Genomic DNA, 24,483 nt, shown 5'->3' with positions numbered 1-24,483 from the left:
TACGCTTGCTAAACTCTTGTCACATTTCATACCAAAAGTTTACCAGGGTCGTAGCCAAGATTTAACCCCAGTCAGAACCTTGGTATGAACACGGTAGGAAAAAAAAAGGTCGGGCCATTACCCGTACTCGAGTTAGGGCAACACTGACGTAATCCCTTACTCTTGTTACTGCTGGGTAGGGGCATTACCAACATGGATTCATTACATCTGTTCAAGTTTAATACCCTGTTTACTTGCAGAGTGGTATTAATGTCACCCTTCCCCTGTTATGACATAATTAGGCCAGCAGGGGATTATGCCTAAAGCTATGGTCACAAATCAGAGCAGCGACCGACCGATCAGTAGCCTGCTCGGTCGCTGCTGGAATTAGGCATCGCCCAGCGATTAGGTCGGTGCCCGGGCGGCGACCGCCCAGGCACCGAGCGTTTTTTGGGCGGCGAGTGAAAAGTGAGCAGGCGCCGCCCAAATTTTAACTCCGCGCTAAAACTTCAGCGGCGACCGAGCGATGCCCTAAAAACGAGCGGTGCCTGGGCGGCCGCCGGGCAGAATTGGTTAAAAACTCGCCGCTCGGCCGCCGAGCAGACTACTTTTGGGTAATGTGACCATAGCATTACATTGTCTGATTATCTAACATGAGACATACATGTAACATACCATGTACACCTCAAATGCAAGATCAATTGCTAACTGTAAGCAAAATCATCATCCTTAGTTTTTTTAAAGAACTTATCTTCAGGAAGCAAGTTAATTTTGATGTTAATTTTCCAAACAGGCAGATTCAACTCGAAAAAATATTTTAATATATTATAATAATTAAAAAGAATTTTTTCCAGCAATTGTTCTTAATTTGTTCTAATGTTGTATTGGAGAATCCTCACAAATGTTACAGAAAACTTTCATTGGTTGGGGTAATCATAACACATCTAGTTTAAAGTGACTTGGTAACATTGCCTCAGATGCTTAAACAAAGTCCTGGATTTAGCTCATGCTGCAATCATAATTCTAAACCTTTTAGGTCAGTCAGGAATCCCATGACTTTTACAAGCCGATCGCCTGTTTGATTATAAAGATATTTATGATTGAAAATTGAAATTTAATTTTTCATTTTCGTAATGGTTTTTATAACACTACATTCTATTGGAGAAAATGAGTATGGTAAAACTGGTCACTCAAAGATTTTTACTTTTTTAAGGCTTTTCAGGTTGATTTTGAAGCGTAAATTATTTAGGGACAGCAGTGATGCATAGGAAAATGGTTAATTATAATGTACAATTAATATGCTTTGTTCAAATTTTGTATTTGCTGTTTTCTTTACTACGATTGTAAGGGATATCGCTATGTTTTATTGCAGGCCCTTGGCCTTTCAATGCAATTTCCCAAGCACACTTTTGTTACATACAGTCAAACCTGCTTTAGTGACCACCTGTCTACAAAGGCCACATTTGTTGTTTCCCTTGAAAAAGTTTTCTCATTGAATCATGTACTAAAGGAACCTGTCTACAAAGGTCACTTTTTGTGTTTCCCTTGGGCGGTCGCTATAGACAGGTTTGACTGTATAGTATTTTTGTATTATATGAAATCAATTAATAAAATGAAGTGTATATTATTTGTAATATAATAATTATTGTCCTATAATACAAATTTCTCTCTTTCTCTGTCCTCTCTGCAGGCTGTCATCGATGAGAAGATTGACATGGTGGAGTACCTGTTGGAACATGGGGCAGATATAGAAGCACAGGACAATGAGGGCTGGACCGCACTCCATGCCGCGGCTTCCTGTGGATTTGAAGATATTGCAACGTAAGTTGTTTATTCGTATTTGGGTAAAAAGGTTTTCTAACCCCCCTGTTTGGAGTACCGAAATTCATTGTGCCGTAAATCTCTGTGTACAAGACGCACCCCTATTTTTTTAGAGACTGCCAAGAATTTTTTATTTTTTATTTTTCTTTTGCCAACCCTGTAGGCAGCAAGCCAGGTCCATGTTCGAAAACCCATGGCTTTTCAAAAACTGTATATACATGTAGAGTTATGTGATAAGGACAATGTAATTACCATTTTTTGTTGTCTGAATGTCTATGAATAAACATTGTATAACAAAACGTCGGGTAGAAAAAAATGAATGTTTGAGCATTGATAAAGCTTCATCGTCCTGGGCCTCATTTCACAAAACTTGTCATCAATGACAAATGACAGTTTTCGTTATAAGCTAGTGAAATCCTTGCTTCTGATTGGTTATCAGCAGATTTGTCACTGATTTTTGTCATTTGTCATTGAAAATAGACTTTGTGAAACGGGGCACAGTTATCATCTGAATGTTGTATTGTACAAAAATTGTATAACTGGGTGATGCTTGTCGCGTTGATGATTGGTCGAGCTTTCATGCCGACTGACCTCTTCAAAACCATGTTGTAGATTCTGTACGCCCTTTTCACACTGTACAATGATTCTTTAAACTGTATGTGTACATTGTTTCTTTGTATGAGTTTCGTATACACTTTGTGTAGTCTGAACAGGACTGTAGGTCACAAGGTACAGGGTTTTAATCCCAGCCAAACTCTAGAGTCCTTTGGCAAGACATTAATCTACCTTTGTCACTCTCTACCCAGGTGTAAATGGGTACCTGGTAGCCTGTGCTCAAGTGCTACAGTAGTTACTTTGGCAGATTGGCTACAAGTGAGGTAATAATGGCTACGTGCCATGAACTTCCCAGCATGACGGATATAAGCACCATGTCGGAAGTTATGATTATATAATGTGGTAAGCCACTAAACCACAACAATTTACCACAATTTTTTTAAAAATATGAATGGCAAGTGGGGATGGAAAAAAAAGTAGCTGCGGGCTACAAAGGTCCAACACATCCAAGTACTTACTTATAAAATCTGCATGTTTTAAAGATACTGAAATGTGAAGCTCAACATACTTATTCTTGTCCCAATGGTTTTCCCGGAGCATACATGTATGTGAACAAAGCTTTTAGGGAGGCCGAGTATTAGGGCTGCGACGAGTACTTGAATACTCGACTACTCGCACTGTTGACAACTACTCGAGTACGATTTCTCTTACTCGAATACTTGGCCACCATTTTTGTCTCGCCTGCGTAGCAAAAAGCGAGACATAAAAGCAAGACATAGGCACCGCTTTTCCGGCGACGGCGGCGGCGGCGGTGGCGGCGGCGGCGGCGTCAACATCAAAAACTTAACCTTAGGTTAAGTTTTTTAATTTTTGATATAATTTTTAAAGTATAAGTTCTTAGTCAATGAAACTGTGACTATAGGGTAATCAAGTATCCCCAATCATGTGAGTAGAATTTCAGATCACAAATTCAAGGTCAAAGGTCATTTCAGGTCAACAGACTTGGACTATGTTGTAGCATCATCATCGAAAACTTAACCTGAGGTTAAGTTTTTGAATTTTTGATATAATTTTTAAAGTATAAGTTCTTAGTCAATGAAACTTGGACTATAGGGTTATCAAGTCTCCCCAATCATGTGAGTAGAATTTCAGGTCACTAAGTTAAGGTCAGTGGTCATTTAAGGTCAACAAACTTAGACTTTGTTGTGGCATCAACATCAAGATTTTCAATATGCTTCTTCTTCGTTATTTTTCAACCGATTTTGATTTTGATTTTGATTGTTTCATATGATAGGGCCAGGAGGGGGATTTAAAATTTCTACACGGAATCGTAAAATCCATTACATGCTAATTTATGCAAATTTATTCGAAATCACAAAAAAGGCTTCTTCTCCTTCATTTCTCAACCGATTTTGATTTGGTTTGCTTTATATCGTAGAGCTAACTTTGGTACAATAGACTTCTACACAGAATTTTGAAATTTTTCTCCATTAATTAATTATGGTAATGTATGCAAATTTATTCCAAAAATAACAAAAATTGCTTCTTTTCCCTCATTTCTTGACCGATTTTGATTTGGTTTGCCTTATCTGGTAGAGCTAAATTTGGAACACTAAACTTCTACACCGAATTGTGAGATTTTGCTTCATTGATTATTTATGGTACTTTATGCAAATGAAATGAAATTATGTCCCTTCCAGGGCATCAAATTTTTATTTTTTGACCAGTTCAAAAGTGTACCACATAAAATTTACGATATTTGTTGTTGCGAGATGCGGATGAGCGCTACGTCATTGACGTTCTGGTTTATCATATTGAATTGCGTTATGCAGGCGAGACCGCCGAGAGCGTTTCCCTTGTTTTGTTTTTGTTTTTGTTTGCCCGTTCATCTGGCACTGTCCAGGCTGATGCTTACTCGTGCCCGGGAGAGCACCGGCATGATACATACATGTAAGGTACAGGTACATAAGAGATAAGAGATTGCCATCTTGCAATTGATTCACATCAATTGCAATTCTTTATAAGACAGGCCCAGATCTCTTTTTTGAGATGTCCAGAGCTTGTTTAAATTTTTTAAGACTAATTGCTCTCCTTGTCACATTCCCCCCCCCCCCCCACCCCCACTGCTTAATTATGTACATTAATGTAACTGTATTATTAGATCAATCAGAACAGAATTTGCAATAACTTTATTAGTTGATCATCAGAAATTTTCTGAGTATTGATAATCCCTTTCTTTCTCAAGGTGACCCTATTCAGGTCATTCTACAAGATGGAAGAGCCCCATATAACTGTCCTATACTCCTCCAACAATAAAACCTGATTTAAGCCCATCCTTAATCCCTCCATAATCCTCTTAAACTTAATCTCTCAGTAATCCCTTTCCAATTCTGATTGTGTGTAACTGTGACATTGGCAGGGTCTCTAACACAGCAGTTGCGTTTAAAGGGAGAGATCAATTCCTACCATTATTCAAATTTGAATGATAGGCGCCTTTAAACTTAAACCAACAATAATATACAGGGTAGTATCAGGTATCGACAGTGGGTCTAAATATAGATTTCTCCTGTGCCCGTCTCATAAAGAGTTGCGATTGATCCAAATCAATTACAAGTCCTCTATTAAATCAATCGCAAGTTTGCAGTATCCTATCTCTTGTGTACAAAAATTAAGGCTGTGCATAACTGTGTAATGAGGACACTCCCAGGCTTACAGGCGAATACTCAAATACTTGGACGCCATGTTTTTTTTAAATTTAAAAATAAAAAAAAATATTTCAAAAATCGATCGTTGCAGCCTTAGCAAAAAGTATAGACCGTTTTTTTTTTCATCTGTTACTAGGACTTGTCATTGATATTTGTTATAATATCTCAGTCACACCAGCGTGACCAGCCAACATCAGACTGACAACAGACCAAATTAAAAATTACCCTGAAAGGCCCAAAATCGGTCAGTGAGGAGTCACTTTGGCTGTGTGACATAGGTATTAAGTAGCTGAGACATTTAGTTCTGTAGCTACAGGTATATGGACAAGTCATACTGTACTTTTTATCATGGCAAATTTCATTTGAACCACTACCCTTGCCAGCCCCCTCCGTCAGCACAGAAATAAAACAGTGATAGGCAACAACAGAGTTAGAGCTGACGAGCTGTAAATGTCAGAAGTTAGTCACAAGGATTATCTTTACAGGAGATTTATTTTTGGGACAATCCAAATTACATTGTACATGTATGCCTATCATGTAGCTATTGCTATTGGAGCTATTTTATCTGGTATATTTTTGGATAGACTGCTGATAGTACATCTGTTGTCCTTATAAATAGTCATGTACTGTACATGTACATGTGTAGGTCTACATTAGCTTGTGTGTGTACAAAGTAAAATGTTTGCATGGCCCCACATACAATTTTATTTGTTTGTGCTGGTCCTTGCGAAAAGTCAGTGGTTGTTTGCGGACATCAATAATGTTGGTCAAAGTAGCACTCCTGATATGACAGTTGTCAATTCAATAGCCAAGTAAATTATGGATTTTACACTGGTTCTGCTGCCTTTGAATTGTTATCTTTTCAAACACAGATGTAATGTACTTTATAAGTTAATATGCATGTAAAGTACACATAGGTAATGTACATATACATGAGAGCACATTTTTTGTTTTGTTCATGCTTGCTCAGGACTATCAGTATCAGATGCATGTTGTTCAGTTATCTTTAGAAGCAAGTACATGTACACAGTACATTACACATCACAAAACTGGCCAGCATTCTGTGATGCCAACGTTTTCAACATTCTGGCCAGACATGGCAAATGACAATGTGACCAAAAAGATACAAACTTTCGTTTAATTTTTCATCAAATCCTTTACTGCACCCAACTAATAGGGCTGAACAGATTTGGGACAACAGAGGTTAAAGGTTACGAGACTCTAGTCTGCCAAAACAGACTCTCATGTGGCCCTTAAGCGCAATTCCATGAAGTCCTGAGCAGAGGCTAACTCTGCCAGTCTCTGACTGTGTCAGTAGCGGCTGGAGTACAGAGCCTACATGTAGATGGGGTGCAGTAGCCTGTGTAATCGACATAGTCTTGCAGATCAGACACTGTTGAGCACCACGACTGACTAGGGTTAGAGCATGCAAACTACATGGACTGTCTGGATGATTGCGCTGGTGCCTGTCTGAAGGGTTATGTGTGAGGATGTGGATGCATAGTTGGGGAGTCAGCCAACAGTTGACATGTAGCTTGACCTCTCTAGGATGACAGGCTTGTCTGACATAGCTAGTCTCTCCTACCAGGCCTTCATATGTCATGAAATTTAACCCCTATTTTTTTCTTTTTCAGACAGCTGCACACTATTGTAAAATTAGAACTGTAACATTTTGTGAAGTTTAGAAGTAGTCCACTTTTTTGGAAAGTGAAATGCCTTTGGAATGACACTTGGCAGGCTTGACTTACATTTATGTGCATGTACATTGTACAATGTACATTGTAGATACTCCTTGCTACCAAATATTAATATTTCATTCATAAAGAGGCACCTTCTAGTCATCATTTTTGCAACCAAAGTGAATTGTTTGAAAGATCATAGTAAAAATTGTAGAGCTTCACTCTGCTGTTGAGTGTAATAAAACTAAAAGCATTGGTGTGCAAGAATTGTGAAATTTGCTAGTGGTCCAGATTCCAGAAAATGCGATGTTGCAAAATTAAATTGTAATTTCATTCCAACACTCATTTTCAGGCAGTCACAAAAGTTTCTTCTTCAGAAAATGAGTGCTGTTTAACAAATCGGGAAAGCTCTATATTGCGAATGTTTTCTGGTATAACAGTTTTTTTTCTTCAGTTTTGCAAAATTGGGGGTTCTGAAGTTGGAGTGTATGTGTGGGTGCTAGATACAACTTGACAAAGTTCATTGACCCGAGATGAAAAGGTCATCTAGATGTGAACTTGGGCCCCCCCCCCCCCCCATTTGATTTTCTCATGGGATATTTTATGGATGACTTTTCATTTCAGCCTTTCATGTACAGTACCTCATTACTTTTGTTGTTGCTTAAATTTTTATTCAAAGTGTACCAAACTACCAATCGCCTGAAGAAATCATTTGTGAACAGCTAGAATGTATAAAATCAACCACAAAAAACCTTCACCTCATATTCTATTGGCTAATGGATTTATAAGGAATGTGAAGAAAATAAATAATGACATAAAACTGCATATGGAACTCTAGTCAGCCCTTGTAGTTGTAGGCCCTCTTTTATGCAAGTGCATAGTGGTCCGTCGTCGAGTTGTCAATTCACTAGTCGCTTTTATGTTCTTTTAAAGTGTATTTAAACTTGCAAAATCTCTTTTCCAAAGTAATATTTGAAGCTCATACATTTATTTCGAACAGCGTATTACCACATGAAATCTACTAATATACAAAAACAATTTGTTTATCTTTGATTGGTAGTATAGAAGTATAAACTTTTTGTCATAAAATGTATAAAATCCTTGATGATTATTTCTTGTGTACAACTTAGCCTACAATGCCTCCATACAATGTACATGTAGTACATTGCATATTCAATTATGAGGTAAACAAACAGTTATTCAAAGTTCATGTTCATGTAAACAAATATGAAACTTGGTCTTCATGTAAAATTGTACTTTTGACCTTTCTCGTAACATTAATTATACCGGAATTACAGCCTACATGTAAATGAGCGGTATACTATGCAGTACAATATTTATTGCTTCTATTTCTAATACACCTGTATTCAGTGTACAGGCGTACATATACTTGCATGACAGCTAGTGCACGATACGAATGCACCATTTCAATTCATTCCTGAATCCTGATTGTGATAGATCTACTCCATAAATAAAAGTTATGATCAAACCAGGTTTATAATTTTAAATGTTTACATCAATAACACCCAGTGGTACTTGGGATAAACTTGTTCACCTATGTATCTTCAAGTTTACATCACTGAAATGTTGGATTTACTATAGTGGACCGACCATCCCTTGTACAACCCCTACATACAGGCTACCCTATGACTGTATGATAGCTCTTATGGTATGCCAACTATGCCCCTGCATTTCCTACACACTGTCTATAGTACATAGTACACTGACACATATACATGTACACAATATAGTATTCCAGTGTACTGCCCTAGCTGTGTATGTATACTACAGGGGGAGTCTTGGGTGTGTGTAAGTGTGTGTGTATTGTGTATTGAATGGTTATGCAGTGATAAGTAAGCACTGTTATGTGTAACAAACAATCCCCAATACATAAGAGATCAAGAGAGTGTGACCATTTGAATTGTGTTGAGATCCCCTATTTTCTACATAGGGTTTACAATTACATTGTAAAAGAAAAAGAGAGAATAAAATAAGGGTGTAGTTATACACAACATGAAGACTGCATGTATTGAGGGGTGTCAAAACTCATAAACTCATCTGATTGATAAATTGATGGAATTTAGGGTAATGATCCCATGGAACATCTTACGCTGATTGGGGCTGTGGTATTTTCAGTTGAGGGAGGGAGCTCTTGCAGTGCTAGTATAGCGGAGGCCGATGTCCCAAGGGGTTTTACAGTGAAAAAGCAAATTAATTGTGAAATTAGATGCTCTTTTTTTGAACAATTTTTAACATGTTTGCACCTTGTGCACTGTCTTTATCCTGAATTGTAGACCTCTTTAAACATGGGTCAGTTGAAACTAATTTAACTAATTTGGTTGCTGTATTTTAAATGATTCTTGACATGTTAGCGTTATGTGCATGGGGTTTTACAGTGAAAAAGAAAATTAATTGTGAATTTGGATGCTGTATTTTTCACGATTCTTAAAGCTAAAACCAGTTATGGTCATGCGATTGCATTGTGAAAGAAACGTTGTGAAATCGATCAGAAAAGGTTGATCATCTTGCATAGATGTACTGCAAGGTTCTGGAATCATCAAAATGATAAGAAATTTGGCCAAGATTCATGAAGCTAGAAGCACTGTACACATAAAGATGTACTACACACACGTGCACGACACATGCATTTCATATCTCTCAACAGGCGAGAGATACACTAATTTACCAAATATATCAATTAGTAGGCGGTTTCCCGCAAAATTGTTATCATCATGTAATATTAAAAACATTCTTTCACATGATTGGTAATAAGAGCTTCCATGTCATTTTTTGAAATTGGGGCGTTTCCAATACTAGTCTTTACCTTTAACATGTTAGCACTATGTGCACTGTCTATATTTTGGATTGTAGGCCCTATAAACATGGGTCATTTGAAAGTAATTTAATTGAGTAGATCAGCAGCTCACTTGTACTTGACATCCAGTTTTGTTGATAATTTACATTATTTAAACACTGTACTTCAGGGAATATTGCCAACTTTGAATTAAATCAGCACAAATATTTCTTCACAAAATAAGTTAGTGGCGAAAGACACTTTCATATGTTGTGTGTTGATATTGTTAGTGCCCCTCTAAAGTGTTGGGAACCCCAAATTTGCCAAATATTTTATGGCAAAATTTCACTCACCGTAAATTGTATCATAAGGTGAAAGAGGATGTCATTTAAGACACACTTCTGCAGAGATTTCCCCTCAAAAAAAAATGTTGAAGACAAATATTGATAAAAGATAACATATAAATTTGGGTTTCCTGTTGTGCATGTACATGTATGCAGAAAAATCTAAATTTTGTATTCTTTCATCAATATTTGTCTTTAAATACATTTGTTCTGAAAATCCTTGCAGAAATGTGTGTTGAAAATGTCCATAGCGACCACCCAAGGGAAACACAAAAAGTGGCCTTTGTAGACAGGTTCCTTTAGTACGTGATTCAATGAGAAACCATTTTCAAGGGAAGCAACAAATGTGGCCTTTGTAGACAGGTGGTCACCAAAGCAGGTTTGACAGTATCACACTTTTTGCATTGATTTATTCACGCCTAATTAATTTGTGTGAACATTTGTCTTGATTTACATTACAAGCAATCATAATTATGTTATGAAATATTAAAATACTTTGTTGCTCATGGAGTCACGGTAAATTAACTCCCATTAACTACTGAAATACACCCCTTCCCGGATGGTACCAGTTTCTTTTCGTAAAGTCTGGAGACAAAAGTTTGATTGGACATATGTTAGGAGCTTCCAGACGAGGAAATGCATGTCATATTTTAGGGTTTACTCCTTTTTCTTCTTCTAAAATTTCTAAAGAGCAATATCCGTATATCACAAAATCCATGTTAAGTGATTTATTTGGCTTCAGAATCCATTGTCGATGACAATGTACATGTAGGACATGCTGCTTTTCATAGTATTTGTTTGATGAAACATGAGTAATTTCTTTTTGTGTGTACATGTATATCATTCCCCTTTTGATAATCCCTTTTTGTGCTGGTATTCTAGCTACTTTTTTTAAATATGAAACTGGCTACATGAAAATGATATGCTTATTTTTCTTTGTAAGGAATAAGCTTATCGGATTTCCTTTTGTTGGTAAAATCGTGAATCATTGTCCCTGTCAGTAGCAATGAGAGGCTATAGTGATACATTCATGTATTTGGGAGTGCCAGGAGTGTCACGTATGACAGACATGAGCGCTATACAAGAACCCACTATTATTATTATTTATGTAGTTTGTATAATTTCATTTTAAATGCTAGATTTTACCCTTCAAGTTGAACTGATATGAGAAGGGGAAACTATTTCATTAGTCTTGGCAGCAAGGCCGGAATTTGGTTGAAAATAAGAAACTTTTGTACATTCATTGCAATTATTTCTTGTAAAGATTAAAGTCATGTTTATTTGTTCACAGACTGTTCTAAACCATACCTGAACATACTGCATGTGTGTCTTATAATACACATACAAGTGATTTTACGTAGTACTATGTTGTGTGCAGCTATTTTTTCTCCCCACATGCCGTTCCTTTGGTACACAACGAGTCTTGATATTTTCCAGCATGAAACTCTATGAATCTCCTTTTCTTGCCAAATGTTATTAAAGTTAATACAGTACATGTAGCTCTACATACACTGTTGAACAGCTTTTGATGTGTAGCTGTGACTGTAAGCGAGCCTAGCAAGGCCTGCTATGTGCCTGGTGCACAAGGCTAACCCCTTGCTGGTATAATAGAAATGAGTAGGGGGGCTGTTGAGTAGTGACAGCATGTATGATCCGATCATTGAAATATTATATGGCCATCTACTAGCTTGTCAGGCTAACTATCCACCATTACATGCCTGTAACCTTACCTACACCTTGTAATGCCAGTATCCTACTAACTAGCCATACCAAGGCCAAGGCCTAGCTTACAGCCATTGTACTACTGCTTTCTATCTGTCGTATGCATGTAGTCCCATTCTTTGATAATCATGTACCTTTTTAATACATCCCTTGGTCCCAGTAATCTTTAGTACCAGTAAATGACAGTATCTGTACAATTGTAACGGTAGTAAATGAAACTTGTACACTGATATGTAATTTGTAGAGTAATGAGTTCTGATTTTATGAAAGAAAACTTTATATCAAGCTATATGTACATGTACCACTAGAAACTTTGCTTGCTTAAAATTTTCCACAAATTTTCTTGAAGGTTGTTTTAATAATGGATATAACATACCTGAATTGCTGCTCAATTTCGTAAAGGATTAGTGTTTTAGAACTATTTTATAACATTTTTTTGGTGATGAAAGTGTTATTTAAATTTATACAGATAGCTTGCAAGGCATTAAATGGATGGTCATAAATTAAGATTTTTACATTAATTTCATATCATAATGACTTGGTTTTCTATGTCCAGTTATTGCAATTTTTTCTATCAAATATTGTACTAAATGTAAAATATTGGCCAGAGTAGAGAAACGTGTTTGTTACTTCTGTTTCAGTAGCATGTAATGTATGAGGTGTATCCCGGTATTTGAATTACATGCCGATGATTGTGCCAAATTTGTAAAAAATAACCCTTTGATGAGATCATCTTTCAAAATGTTTACAATAATTTTCATGTTCAAGTTTACATAGCAGTTGTTGTCCTTTTGGCCAAACCACATGGAATTCTTGGCTAGACCTGTGGTGTAAATTGTTGTGTTTTGGACACTTGCCCATTTCGCTCAGTTGCATGTGCATGTACAATGTGTGATTCATTTTGTGTGAATAAGATGACCTACTTGTACATAACCACATAAATTGTAGTTCGAAGTTTCTTTAGGTCTATTAAAATAAATCAGATTTTTCTCATCAAATTTTTATTTTTATTTTCTATTCCTATCTTATTTAAAAATAGAGGTGTATATTAATGAACCGATGCGATCGAAAATGACCCAAATTAACACACACAAGAATGCTAATTTGTACACATAAATAGCAATTCTAAATTACGCATTACATGTATGGTATGTTGTCAATTTAGGGACTTTCATGGTTCTTTATAATTTAGTTGTTCTCATTCATGAACACATGAATTTGAATGCATTACATACATTATTGCAAGTCTTGGGCCCCATTTCACAAAACTTGTTATCAGTGATAAATGAAAGTTTTTAAGCTAATGTTATCCTTGCTTCTGATTGGTTATCAGCAGATTTGTCACTGATTTCGTCCTTGTTTTCACGAAGTGACGGTAGTGAGGAAAATCGTAACGCAAAGTGAATGCAATTTTTTTTCACTACCATCACTTCGTGAAAATAGCGACGATTTTTGTAATTTTTCATTGAAAAAAGGCTTTGTGAAATGGGCCCTGGTGTATATTGTAGGCCTAAATGCACATCTCTTGTTCTATGTGATTATCTTGAAAGTGTTCAATAAAATAAAATTCAATTTCATTTTCTAAAGTGAACAATATAACTGTTTAATCACTGTGATTAGAAAAATTTGTGTTCACCATTCACCTGCATTTACAATGTCATGTATACAGTGTACTACAAGAGGGTTGGGGAGGGGGGGGGGGGTGTCCTTCATATTGTATGTCATCACCCGTAGTCGAATCGCCAATGGGAGATTCCCATTTCTCAAACTCTTGCTTTACTACACAAATATGTTTCTCTGATTTCATGCCTACATTATCCTTGAGCCACTTGTTTGTGGAGGGGTTGATGGGAGTAGAGGAAGTGGAGATGGTGCACATTGTGCGTGAATGAATCTAATGACCAGGGTAATAATATCTATAAAGCGCTTAGAGACAGCATTCCGTATTTAGCGCTATGTAAATCCAGATTATAATCATTATCATTGATGTTCATTTAAACAATTTCATTCAAAACTAAATTCATTGTAATTAAACCAACTTCTTATTTGTCCTTTTCCTTTTCTGTGCAGGTATTTAATAGAAAACGGGGCCGACTTAGTAGCATGCAATAATGAGGGGGAATTACCAATGGATTTGGCAGAGGAGGAGGACATGGAGGAATTTTTACAAGATGAAATGGATAAACAAGGTAAGATCACTTCAATTTAAATTGCTTTTATTTAGTACAGTCCCATGTATCGCCAATTAATAATTAAAGAGATTGGGTATCTTTGTCTCAGATCCTGAAACATATCCTGGATTTAGCTCATGCTGTAATCATAATTATAAACCTTAAGGTCAGTCAGGAACCCCATGAATTTTACAAGCTGATCGCCTGTCTGATTATCAAGATATTTATGATTGGAAATCAAAATTTCAAAAACCGCTTTTCTAACGTTTTTTATTACATTACAGTCTGTCTATTGGGGAAAATGAGTATGGTAAAACCAGTCACTCAAAGATTTTTTACTTTTTTGAGGCACTTCATGATCATTTTGAAGTGCAATATTTTTAGGGCTTCAATATTACACCATATCACAGACACTAATAACACGTACATGTAGGGCCATGCATCTCAGATTTAACATTGTTAAACGATGCCTTTAACAATTGTTTAATCTACATTCCAATTATTTGTCAATACTTCATCAATATTTCCAGTGACACCCTTTTGTACTATGTAACTGTCATTATGTTGTGTGAGTTCACTTGATATCAAACCTCCACATGCATCTACATTTGTATTTTGTAAATGATACTAATTGGTAGGAATTACTCCCCAGGGAGTGGAGATGATGCACACTTGTTATTTAAACCTCCACATGCATGTGAACAGTTCAAAACGGTATAGGAGTCAAGATGGTGCACACTAGTGCTGACTTGAAATCTTGTGGCCAGGGGTATTGATAATAATATTGTTAATTACATTTAAATTTTCACATAATGCGCCATATAAATGTAATTACAACAAGATACATGTACCAGAAATTTTATACCAAAATGCCAGATCAAAGATGTGACCTTTGCAAAGGTGTATATTTAAAAGAGAATAGGAATGCACTTTTATCTTGTGAATGTTTGCATTTTAATACATAGTTATTTAGATTTTGTTATGTTTATCAAAGTACGTCATCATTAATTGTTATTTATAAGATTTAACCAAATCTAGTTGAGGTTTAAAGCCAGATAATGTAAAATGGGCAAACTAACTTTTCTGATTCATGGCATGGAAAGTTGAAATTTTGAAACAATTTCATTATTTCTGTAACTGAATCCTTTCGAGAAACATGTCATTAGACTAACTTCTCATTTCCATTAGGTGACTTTATTCATTGTGTTTTGTTTTGTTAAAGGATTATATTAATTCTCTCTTATAATGAAAGTTGACATTTGGCATACAATCAGTGGGCCAAGTTAAGTAATGTTTTAAGTACTTATTTAGTCACTTCATTCGCTTTAACGAATATTGGCCAATATTATTGTGTGGTATGGTATGAGTTTTGTGCATTTGAGTGTTGGTATACACAAAACGATATAGTTGGTCAGTTTGGCAGACTTTGTTACAAACAATCTTGCTGCCGAATCGAGCCAGCAGGACATTGATATTTAATTTTGTATAGTATATTGGATTTAAAAAGTTAGAATTACAAATGGTTACATAAGCTTTTAGCTTTTTCATCATCATCATTAACAATTGACCGCCTCTTTGCTGGACTTGTATCATCCTTTTAAGACAATCCCATTTGACCCTTCGCTTCCCAACTGACTGTCTCATCCCTTGCATTATATCATCCCTTTAAAACAATCTCGCTTGACCCTTTCCTTCCCAACTGACCATCTCTTCGATGGGGGTGTATCATCCCTTTAAGACAATAGCGCTTGACCCTTTGGTTCCCAACTGTCTGTACCATCCCTTTAAGACAAACGTGCTTGACCATTCGTTACTAACTGACCATCTCATCACTTGGGTTGTATCATCCCTGGGGTTGTATCATCCCTTTAAGACAATCGCGCTTGACCCTTGGCTCCCTAGCTGACTCCACATGATGAATTCCTTGTAGAGCAGCTGTAAACGAGTCGTGAGGGTACCACAGCCATAGATACATTCTCATCCTCCTATGCCCCTAATTACATCTCCACATCCCTGGCGACAATGCAGACACAGTGTCTCTGCCAAGGACAGAAGACATTACCACCAACAATTAGACATGGGCTCTCTTTTCCAAAAGGCAAAAGCCAAAGCTCTTTTGAAACCCACTGTTCCAGAAAGAGCTGTCACATATTGAGAGGGCATGTCTACTTTCTCATTCGCCTATGTCCCTAATGTTACATCTCCATATCCCTGGCGACAATACAGACACAGTGTCTCTGCCAAGGACAGAAGACATTACTACCAACAATTAAATGTGGGCTCTCTTTTCCAAAAAGGCAAAAGCCCTTCTGAAATCCACTGAAAAAGAGCTGCCAGTGAGTCTCCCGAATCCCCCTTTTCACAAAAGAGGGCATGTATATATTCTCATACGTCTATGCCCCTAATGTTACATCTCCACATCCCCGGCGACAATACAGACACAGTGTCTCTGCCAAGGACAGAAGACATTACCACCAACAATTAGACATGGGCTCTCTTTTTCGAAAGGCAAAAGCCCTTCTGAAATCCAATGTTCCAGCAAGATGGAGCCATCACATATAAAGAGGGCATGTATACATTCTCATCCGCCTACATGTAGATGACCCTAATTGTCCGTCTCTACATCCCTGGCAACAATGCAGACAAAGTGCATCTCCAAAAGTCACCAGACATTACCACCAATAATTCACTTGTGTGTCTATTTTTCTGAAAGCTCTATTGAAATCCACGGTGCCACTCAAAAATGATAAAAAGTACATGTCACAAGAACTGTACAAAATTCCCTCTTATGAACCAAAAGAGGGATTGTCTACGTCAAATAGTTACCTTGTTCACATCTCCCTGTCCTTGATAACAGAGCAGTCACTAGATGTTCTAACCAACAATCATACCCTGAGCCTCTTTCATAGACTCTTCTGAAATCCACTGTGCTATTCCAGATAAGACAAACTGTCCAGAACTTAAATACCCAACTCCCCTTAAAAAACCAAAAGAGATCATTCTCTATATTTACATTGTTGGTTACTGGTCTATATCCCAGAGCTGGCAGCAACAAGAAAGAGGAGAGTGTCTTGTCCAAGTACACAAGATGTTACTATCAATGATGGAATTCCGTGTCCATCAAAAAACCTGTCTAAGATCAAATGTGCCAACCGAAAGGAGACTTTCTAGAGCTGTTCCAAATCTCGCTTTAGAACCAAAAGAGGACCTGTTAAAGATAAACTCCAGTACTGGTAAAAAAAAAAAAATTAATTCTCACAGAATCAAAAGAAACTTACACTGAATGTTCAAGATTACAAATAAATGACATGTGCCAAACAATTTTGGAAGAAAATGTATACTGGCTGAGTAATGAGCATAGAAAGACAAGGAAATCAAGGTAGTACTAGCCCCGACACCATGTGTGTTGTCCCATATATAGCTTTCTATGTGAGTGCTTGTTACTTTACCAAGACTCGGTCAAATTTATTATGATTTTGATGACTCCAGAACCTTGCAGTGCACACCAATACTTACATGCTACATGATTAACTGTTTCTGATCCTTTCCACACCTTTTCTTTCACAATGCAATCGTATTACCAGTACTAAAGTTTATCTTTAACCTAAAACATTGCCTAATTACATCTCTGCATTAACATCCTTTAGAGGTGCTGTGGTCTAGTGGATAAGTCAACCGACTTCAAATCACAGGGTACAGGTTTTGAGTCCTGCCGTGGCATTAATGTCCTTTGGCAAAACTTTAATCTACATTTGCCACTCTCCACCCAGGTGTTAAATGGGTACCCGGTAGGATGCGAAAGCTAATGTGGTTAAATGAGCAAGTGTGGGCTTGTAAAAATGACGCCTGGCTGGAATGCTCCCAAGGGAGTGGATAAAGTGCATACATTGTGTGCGGGTAAGCCTGAATTTGATGACCAGGTAATAATATATCTGTAGAGCTCTTAGACACATCGTTGATGTATTAAGCGCTATATTATTATTATTATTATTTTGTCATGTAAATGATTAGTCAATTTTTCATTTTAATGCAAGATTTTGTATTTTTCTGTTCTTCTTTTCCTACTCCTTTAGATTTAGACGTAGATCAGGCAAGAACGGAGGAGCATGACAAGATGCTAGAAGACGCCAAACAATGGGTCAACAGCAAAAAAGTCACGGATAGGCGGCATCCAAAAACAGGTGCCACCTCCCTCCATGTCGCTTCAGCTAAGGGATATATCAAAGTTATGGAGTAAGTATTTATTGTGATTATTATCAAGATGATTAGTAGTCGGGACTACAAAATTGAAGAATTTTTTTATCTTGCTCTCATAAAGGAAACCAAGCCTCAAAATCTTAAAATTGGCAAAACTTGGACTTAGTCAATTGTATCAATTCGTCAGCATTTTAACCAACCCAGGAATATAAACAAGTTCATAATACCGCCAACGAATATGTCGTAGTTATTATGAACCGACGAATCCTTATAGTAATTTATACGACAGATTCGTTGGTTAATAAAAACGCAGACGATTTATTGTTTCCCTTGCAAATTGGCTCGCTGGAAAAGGTATTAGGTAATGTTTTAGATGATGTATTTGAAATGATTCTCATAATTTTCATTGTATTTTGTCCAAAGAAATTGTGGATAGAAAAATGTCAACACACCACTATGCAAAACACAATGCATTTGACTGTTAGACGAAACGGTATCCATGATGGATGTTCAAAGCGATTCGGCACTAGGTGTATTTGATTCTACTACAAATTGAAAAATAGAAATTGGAGAAAAACGTCAGCAACATTGCCAATTTAAAGATGAAAACTCCGTCCATCCCCTGGGGAAAATATTATCCTCAAATGGGTGGGACAAGTGGTACTGCTAAAAGTGCAAATATTTCTGAAAGGAGTAGGAAATGTATTCCTTGAAAACTTAAAAATTGTTGATATTTTTGCTCATAAGAACAAGAAATTGTGGAAGAAAACATGATTGGCAACATTGTCAGTTTGAAAATGACAAATTGAACTCAAACAATGATAAAAGTTATCCTTGGCGGGTTGGAGAAGCGCATTGCCAACATCAGTACATAGCATGTGGAGGGTGAATTGCTGTTTGGCCTACAACCAGTTCTTCTACTAACTAATTAGTCTATTCCCATATGGTCCACACCCAGCCAGTCTACCATCCACATAGTCTAAAAGTTATTTTGTCTACTTATCATTTGGTCTAATGGCCATGTGGGCTAATAGTCATTTGGTCTGATTCCCATTTGGTAATTGCTGTTTGGTCTACAACCAATTCGTCTATTCCCATATGGTCCACACCCAACCAGTCTACCATCCACATATCGGTAGTCTAAAAATGATTTTGTCTACTTATCATTTGGTCTAATGACCACGTAGGCTAATATTCATTCGGTCTAGTATCCAATAAGTCTACAACCCATTTGGTCTATCACTCATTTGGTCTAATTGCCAGTCTAATCTCCAGTTTGTCTAATGCCCATTTTGTCGACTATCCATTTGGTCTAGTAATCATTTAATCATGAATAATAATCATCAAATGATTATCAGTCCATATGGATAGAAGACTGCTGGGTGAAGACCGCATGGGAATAGACCAATCGGGTAGTAGACAAACGAGTAGTAGACCAAATGGCAATAAACCTTTACAGTACATTCCCTTGATCAGACGGCTAGATCGGGGAGATCTTCCAGCAGTCGGCCTTTCTGTCATCTATGTTGATAGGACAGGGGGCCTGGGGATGCTGGAAAAACAAAACAAGAAAACTTTGACTAAGTGCTAAGTAATCTCCACCTTGTGGTCCTTCTGACGTCATCCCGTGAAGACTCCGACCCCCGACCCCCCTCTCCCGCACATGGGTGTCCCTATGACAGTCTACAAGCAAGGCTGTTTGATAATTTTTCATCTCAAATTGGCAACACTGATATTCCTGTTTATTGCTACATTTTTCTAATAAAAAAATGTCATACATTTAAAAGATTATAAATTGACAGAAACTGTCTGAAAAATAAAAAATGATGTCACTTTATGTTGTGTGGTTATCTACTTATAAACGTGTTGCCAATTTAAGAATGTAATTTATTTTCAAAGACACATATCCTTCTCAAACTGGCAATGCAAGTAAAAGTTGAGCCTACTTGGTCAAGAAAACTTGATTTGTGCTAAGTAATCCTCAGTTTGTAGTCTCAGACTTGCCCTTGCACAAGGGTGTCGCTATGGGTTAAAGATAAACTTGAGTTCTGGTAAAAAAAGAAAATGAATTCTCACAGAATCTAACAAAACTTACACTGAATGTTCAAGATTACAAATAAATGTCATGTGCCAAACAATTTTGGAAGAAAATGTATACTGGCTGAGTAATGAGCATAGAAAGATAAGGAAATCAGGGTAGTACTAGCCCCAACACCATGTGTGTTGTCCCATATACATCTTTCTGTTTAAGTGATTGTTACTTTACCAAGACTCTGCCAAATTTATGATGATTTTGATGACTCCAGAACCTTGCATTACACACCATTACTTGCATGCTATATGATCAACTTTTCTGATCCATTCCACACCTTTTCTTTTACAATGCAATCGCATTACCAGTACTCAAGTTTATCTTTAAGGAGCAAGACTATATTAGCTTGTTTGTATACTCTGTAGGGCCAGTGTTTGCTTTATCCTTACCATTTCAAGAAAGTAATTTAAAAAGCTTAGATTAATGATCTTTTTCTTCAAATTGGCAACATTCTAAAAAGAATGTTTCTCTGATTTTGCTGCTTTTATTAAAATTAAAGATTTGGCTTTCAAACAACATCTTTCATGTGCATACTGAATACTACTGAATAGAAACTCTTGATCCAAGCATGTAGAGGTGTCGTTGTGTAGTGAATACCTCTTCGGACCGTTGATCGCACGGTTCCTGGCTTGAGTCCCACCGCAGCACTAATGTCCCTTGGCAAGGCATTAATCTGCATTTGCCACACTGCACCCAGGTGATGTTAATGGGTACCCGGTAGAAAGAAATTCCTTGAATGCTCTAGCACACTTTTCATGGTAGCTCGGCTTGAGCCGGGGTAATGATATGATTGCAGGGCCCTCAGGGAGAACAGTATGAATACTGATGAGGCTACCCTGGGTAAACAAGACATATCGAAAATGATATCGCTAGTGATATTCGTTTGTCTCGCAATGTGGTCAATAAGGGATCTAAAAGATCATGACGTTTCGTGCGCCGCTGCAACACCTCGTCCGGTGATAAAAACTAATGTAAGCAAGCGTGTTTTATACTCTACGAGAGGACCGGCGCAGCGGTCAATAATTGGAATAATAACGCACAAGGCCTATTGGCCGACGCACACGGTGCTCGACCAATCAGCAGGCCGCTGGTTCGATCACTTTGCGAGACAAACGAAAATCACTAGCGATATTATTTTCGATACTACATCGGCAATGAGTAATATATTTAGCATTAGGACATATTATTATTATTAGTAAAATAGAATTATCATTCTGAATAATTTTGATTAATTTCTACATCTCTCTCTGTTCCTTTTTTCTCTGCAGACTTCTTATACAGGCCGGGGTGGACGTGAACGCAAAAGATAACGACGGATGGACGCCTCTCCACGCGTCGTCGCATTGGGGTCATAAAGACGCCTGTGAAGTTTTAGTAAAAGCCATGTGCGATATGGACACAAAAAACAAATTAGTAAGTTTGAGGCCCATCTTCAAGAAGTAAGTGGTGTCAAGGATTTCATAAGGATAGCCCTTTGGACAAAGGAAAAGTTGGACGGAAAGGTATAGGTTGGTTGACACATGCTCCTGCGACAATTTTCTACACTAAGCAGATTCTTAACTTTAACCCTAGCCCTACGCTATGAGTAAAGCCTCGGTCACAAATGCCATTACGAACTGCTACGAACGCCATACGAACGATTTTCAGACAATGGAAAAACGGAGATTCGTACAAAATTAACGTTCGTAAGAACCTTTGTGACCGTAGCTTTACCCTAACCCTAAATTTAATCTAAAACCCAACTGCAACCCTGACCCTAGCCCTATACTTTTGACAAAAGGAGGCGCGACGTCTCAGTGGTAGAGCAGTATTCTTGTAGGAACCATGAGGTCCCAGGTTTGAAGCGAAGTCGATACGCTAGTGCCCTTTGGTAAGGCATTTTATCTTTATTACCAAGTCCCTCGGAGAGGACTTCAAGCCGATGGTCCCATGGTTACTGACTTGCAAGCATACACATGCTTTCTTCGCAGCCTGGAAAAGAAAAGAAAAATCCATTACAGGAGCATGTGTTCCTGAAGCAGTTGTCACTGGAGCATATGTCAGAACTCTAAAGATACCGCCGTTTTGATGGCTGGTTTGTTGTCATGGTTAAAGTTTGGTTTATTATGTAACAGTGGTTAAGCACAGGGTGTGTTTTGGTTAACCAAAACTGTCAACAAAAATCTAGACACATGGGACCGATGATACACTAGGATTAACTACACAGGAAAGGGTAAGGTCTAAAAGTTCCTGTGAAAATTGCCAATCATCGTTTACTGGTATGCATCTATGAATTAATACAAACATGTTTACTTTTAATACGTGTGTGTATCTCATAATTGAATTTGCATTTGCTGCATTCTGGGCAGTGTTTCATGAAACCGTTGTAAGAAAAGTTCGCTGAAAACCCATTGAAACACCTGTATTGAATTTAATTTCTGTCATATATAAGAATCACACATTCAATATAGAGCATGGGGAAATGCTCAAATATTTGCTTCTGATTTAGAAAGTATATTTTGAAATATAAAATGCTATTTTGTTTCTTTCAACGACATTTGAAATTATTGTATCATCTTCTTTTACCCGTCTCCAACCAGAATCACACAGCATTCGATTTAGCAGACGAAGAAATTCTCAAATGGCTCGAGGAACTCAAAAAGAAACAAGCATCAGTAAGTAAAAACAACAAACAGAGACATATCAAAGAATGTTGGAATTGAATTGATATTTGCACACAATGGTAATCAAGATTTGGATGTATTTGGACAAACAACGTCAATGTCTTTTTCATCATTAATGATTTCTGAGGTAAATGTATCATTTGTCTAAATCAAGTTAAATGTAGAAACTATGTTTTGAAGTGCTATATATTTGCAACTCAGTTACGACAAGCGAAAGAATGTCTGAATAGAAATAAAGTTCTAGAATTCAAGCAAATTCAGATTATTTTTGGACAAACTGCCCAAATATTTAACCTTTACACAGGTACTTGTGGTGAAGGTATGACATTTCAATTATTTTTGCGTTGAAGTTAAACTGTGTCATTTTAATGTTTTTGGTGGTAATAGAATACTGCAGTGGTGGTAACATCGTCCTGACCTTTAACAAGCAAAAGAATGTTTATTGCTTTTGTTCTTCATATAGTTGAACTCTATCTTACAGTGAAGGAAAAAAGAAAATGTTTTAAAGATTATAAATGTGCACTGGTTAATAATTCTACTATAATAAGTGTGCAAAGTACGTGTATGTAGATCATGTTTATATTCCATACGTGTATTGGAAAGAGCTATGGCGAAGTTCACACTCAGAAATTTAGGTTACAAAAGGGCAACGTTTCCCATGTTAACAAAAGTAACAATAGATTGACATATTTTGCATTTATCAGATTAGGGGGAAAAATGTGGAAACGAAATTGAGGAAGCAATAACATAGTTTCTATTTAGTCAAATATTCTTCATGTTTAGGCTCCTATTGTTGGTAGTAAAAGCATATCCTTCTGATAATAATGCAATCTACATCTAGTGTAACCTCCTTGATGTGACTAATGTAATTGGATTTAAAAACAAGTTTTGAGAAAGAGCTTCAGTGGAAGAGCTCCTTCATTCTGGTTCCCTGTACCGTAACTTTATCTCGTCTTCCACAAACCTTCATTCTACTACAGTGTACATAACTCGATCAGTCAATTCTTGGAAAGTAGCATCTAGGATTGCACTAGGCATTTCTCTTTTTTTTTATTGGGGAAGGGGGGGGGGGGGATAGGGGTCAGACTCTGGTCAACCTCTCACTGAAATCTGTCAACAGATAAATAGAAGATGAATGTTAACATAGACATATGTCACCAGAGCGATGGTTCATTAATTGCACCAGCTATTACCAGGCTATTTCGAGGAATTGCTGTCTTGCAACGAGGGCCCTGTTTACACTCTGCTTATTCTCGAGAAATTAGACTTCACGTATTGTATTATCGCGAAAATAACCTCTATTATATGTAAATACACTTGCGAGGTATAGGGGGAGGGGGGGGGGGGTGGGGGAGGGATGTAGCAATTTTTTTTCATATAATGGTGGCGATGATATTACTGCCCTAATTGTGAATAATGGCATCAATTTAGGGATGTGAATTTTCATAAATATATTTAATAAGAATATCATTGTTAAATTTAATAAGAATATGATGATGATAACAATGCTATACTTGGGAATTCTGGCAGCCATTTTGAATTTTTTGGGTGGCATGATTATAAATACAAGGCATTATATTCTGGTTGTACAATCTTATCACCGGTGTACATTTATAGGACTGTATTTTAAGCATCACAAGATAAGAATTTTGGAAGCAATCTTATTTTCTTTGAATCAAGATATGAAATGATTTCAAAATGTCGACCTGCATGGAAAGATATGAAGGGAAGAAGCTACAGCCCAGAAATGCAGAGAGACGA

At 37.1% G+C, this 24,483-nt stretch overlaps 1 protein-coding gene across 4 annotated transcripts in view; it reads left to right on the top strand.

Moving 5' to 3' along the window:
* The window catches only part of LOC580387 (protein phosphatase 1 regulatory subunit 12A), a 123,012-nt gene that overhangs the window by 6,599 nt on the left and 91,930 nt on the right, over nt 1–24,483 (top strand). For all 4 annotated transcript variants that reach the window (XM_030994140.1, XM_030994134.1, XM_030994151.1 and 1 more), the window contains exons 2-6: nt 1,670–1,800; nt 13,670–13,788; nt 17,844–18,003; nt 21,328–21,472; nt 22,639–22,713. In XM_030994140.1, coding sequence (XP_030850000.1) covers nt 1,670–1,800; nt 13,670–13,788; nt 17,844–18,003; nt 21,328–21,472; nt 22,639–22,713 — 630 coding nt within the window. The remainder of the gene's footprint in view (nt 1–1,669; nt 1,801–13,669; nt 13,789–17,843; nt 18,004–21,327; nt 21,473–22,638; nt 22,714–24,483) is intronic.

This window comes from Strongylocentrotus purpuratus, unplaced genomic scaffold (assembly GCF_000002235.5).
Source record: "Strongylocentrotus purpuratus isolate Spur 01 unplaced genomic scaffold, Spur_5.0 spur5_contig_850, whole genome shotgun sequence".
NCBI lineage: Eukaryota > Metazoa > Echinodermata > Echinoidea > Camarodonta > Strongylocentrotidae > Strongylocentrotus > Strongylocentrotus purpuratus.
The sequence above is the reverse complement of the archived record's forward strand: the minus strand, read 5'-3'. Positions and strand labels throughout refer to the sequence as shown.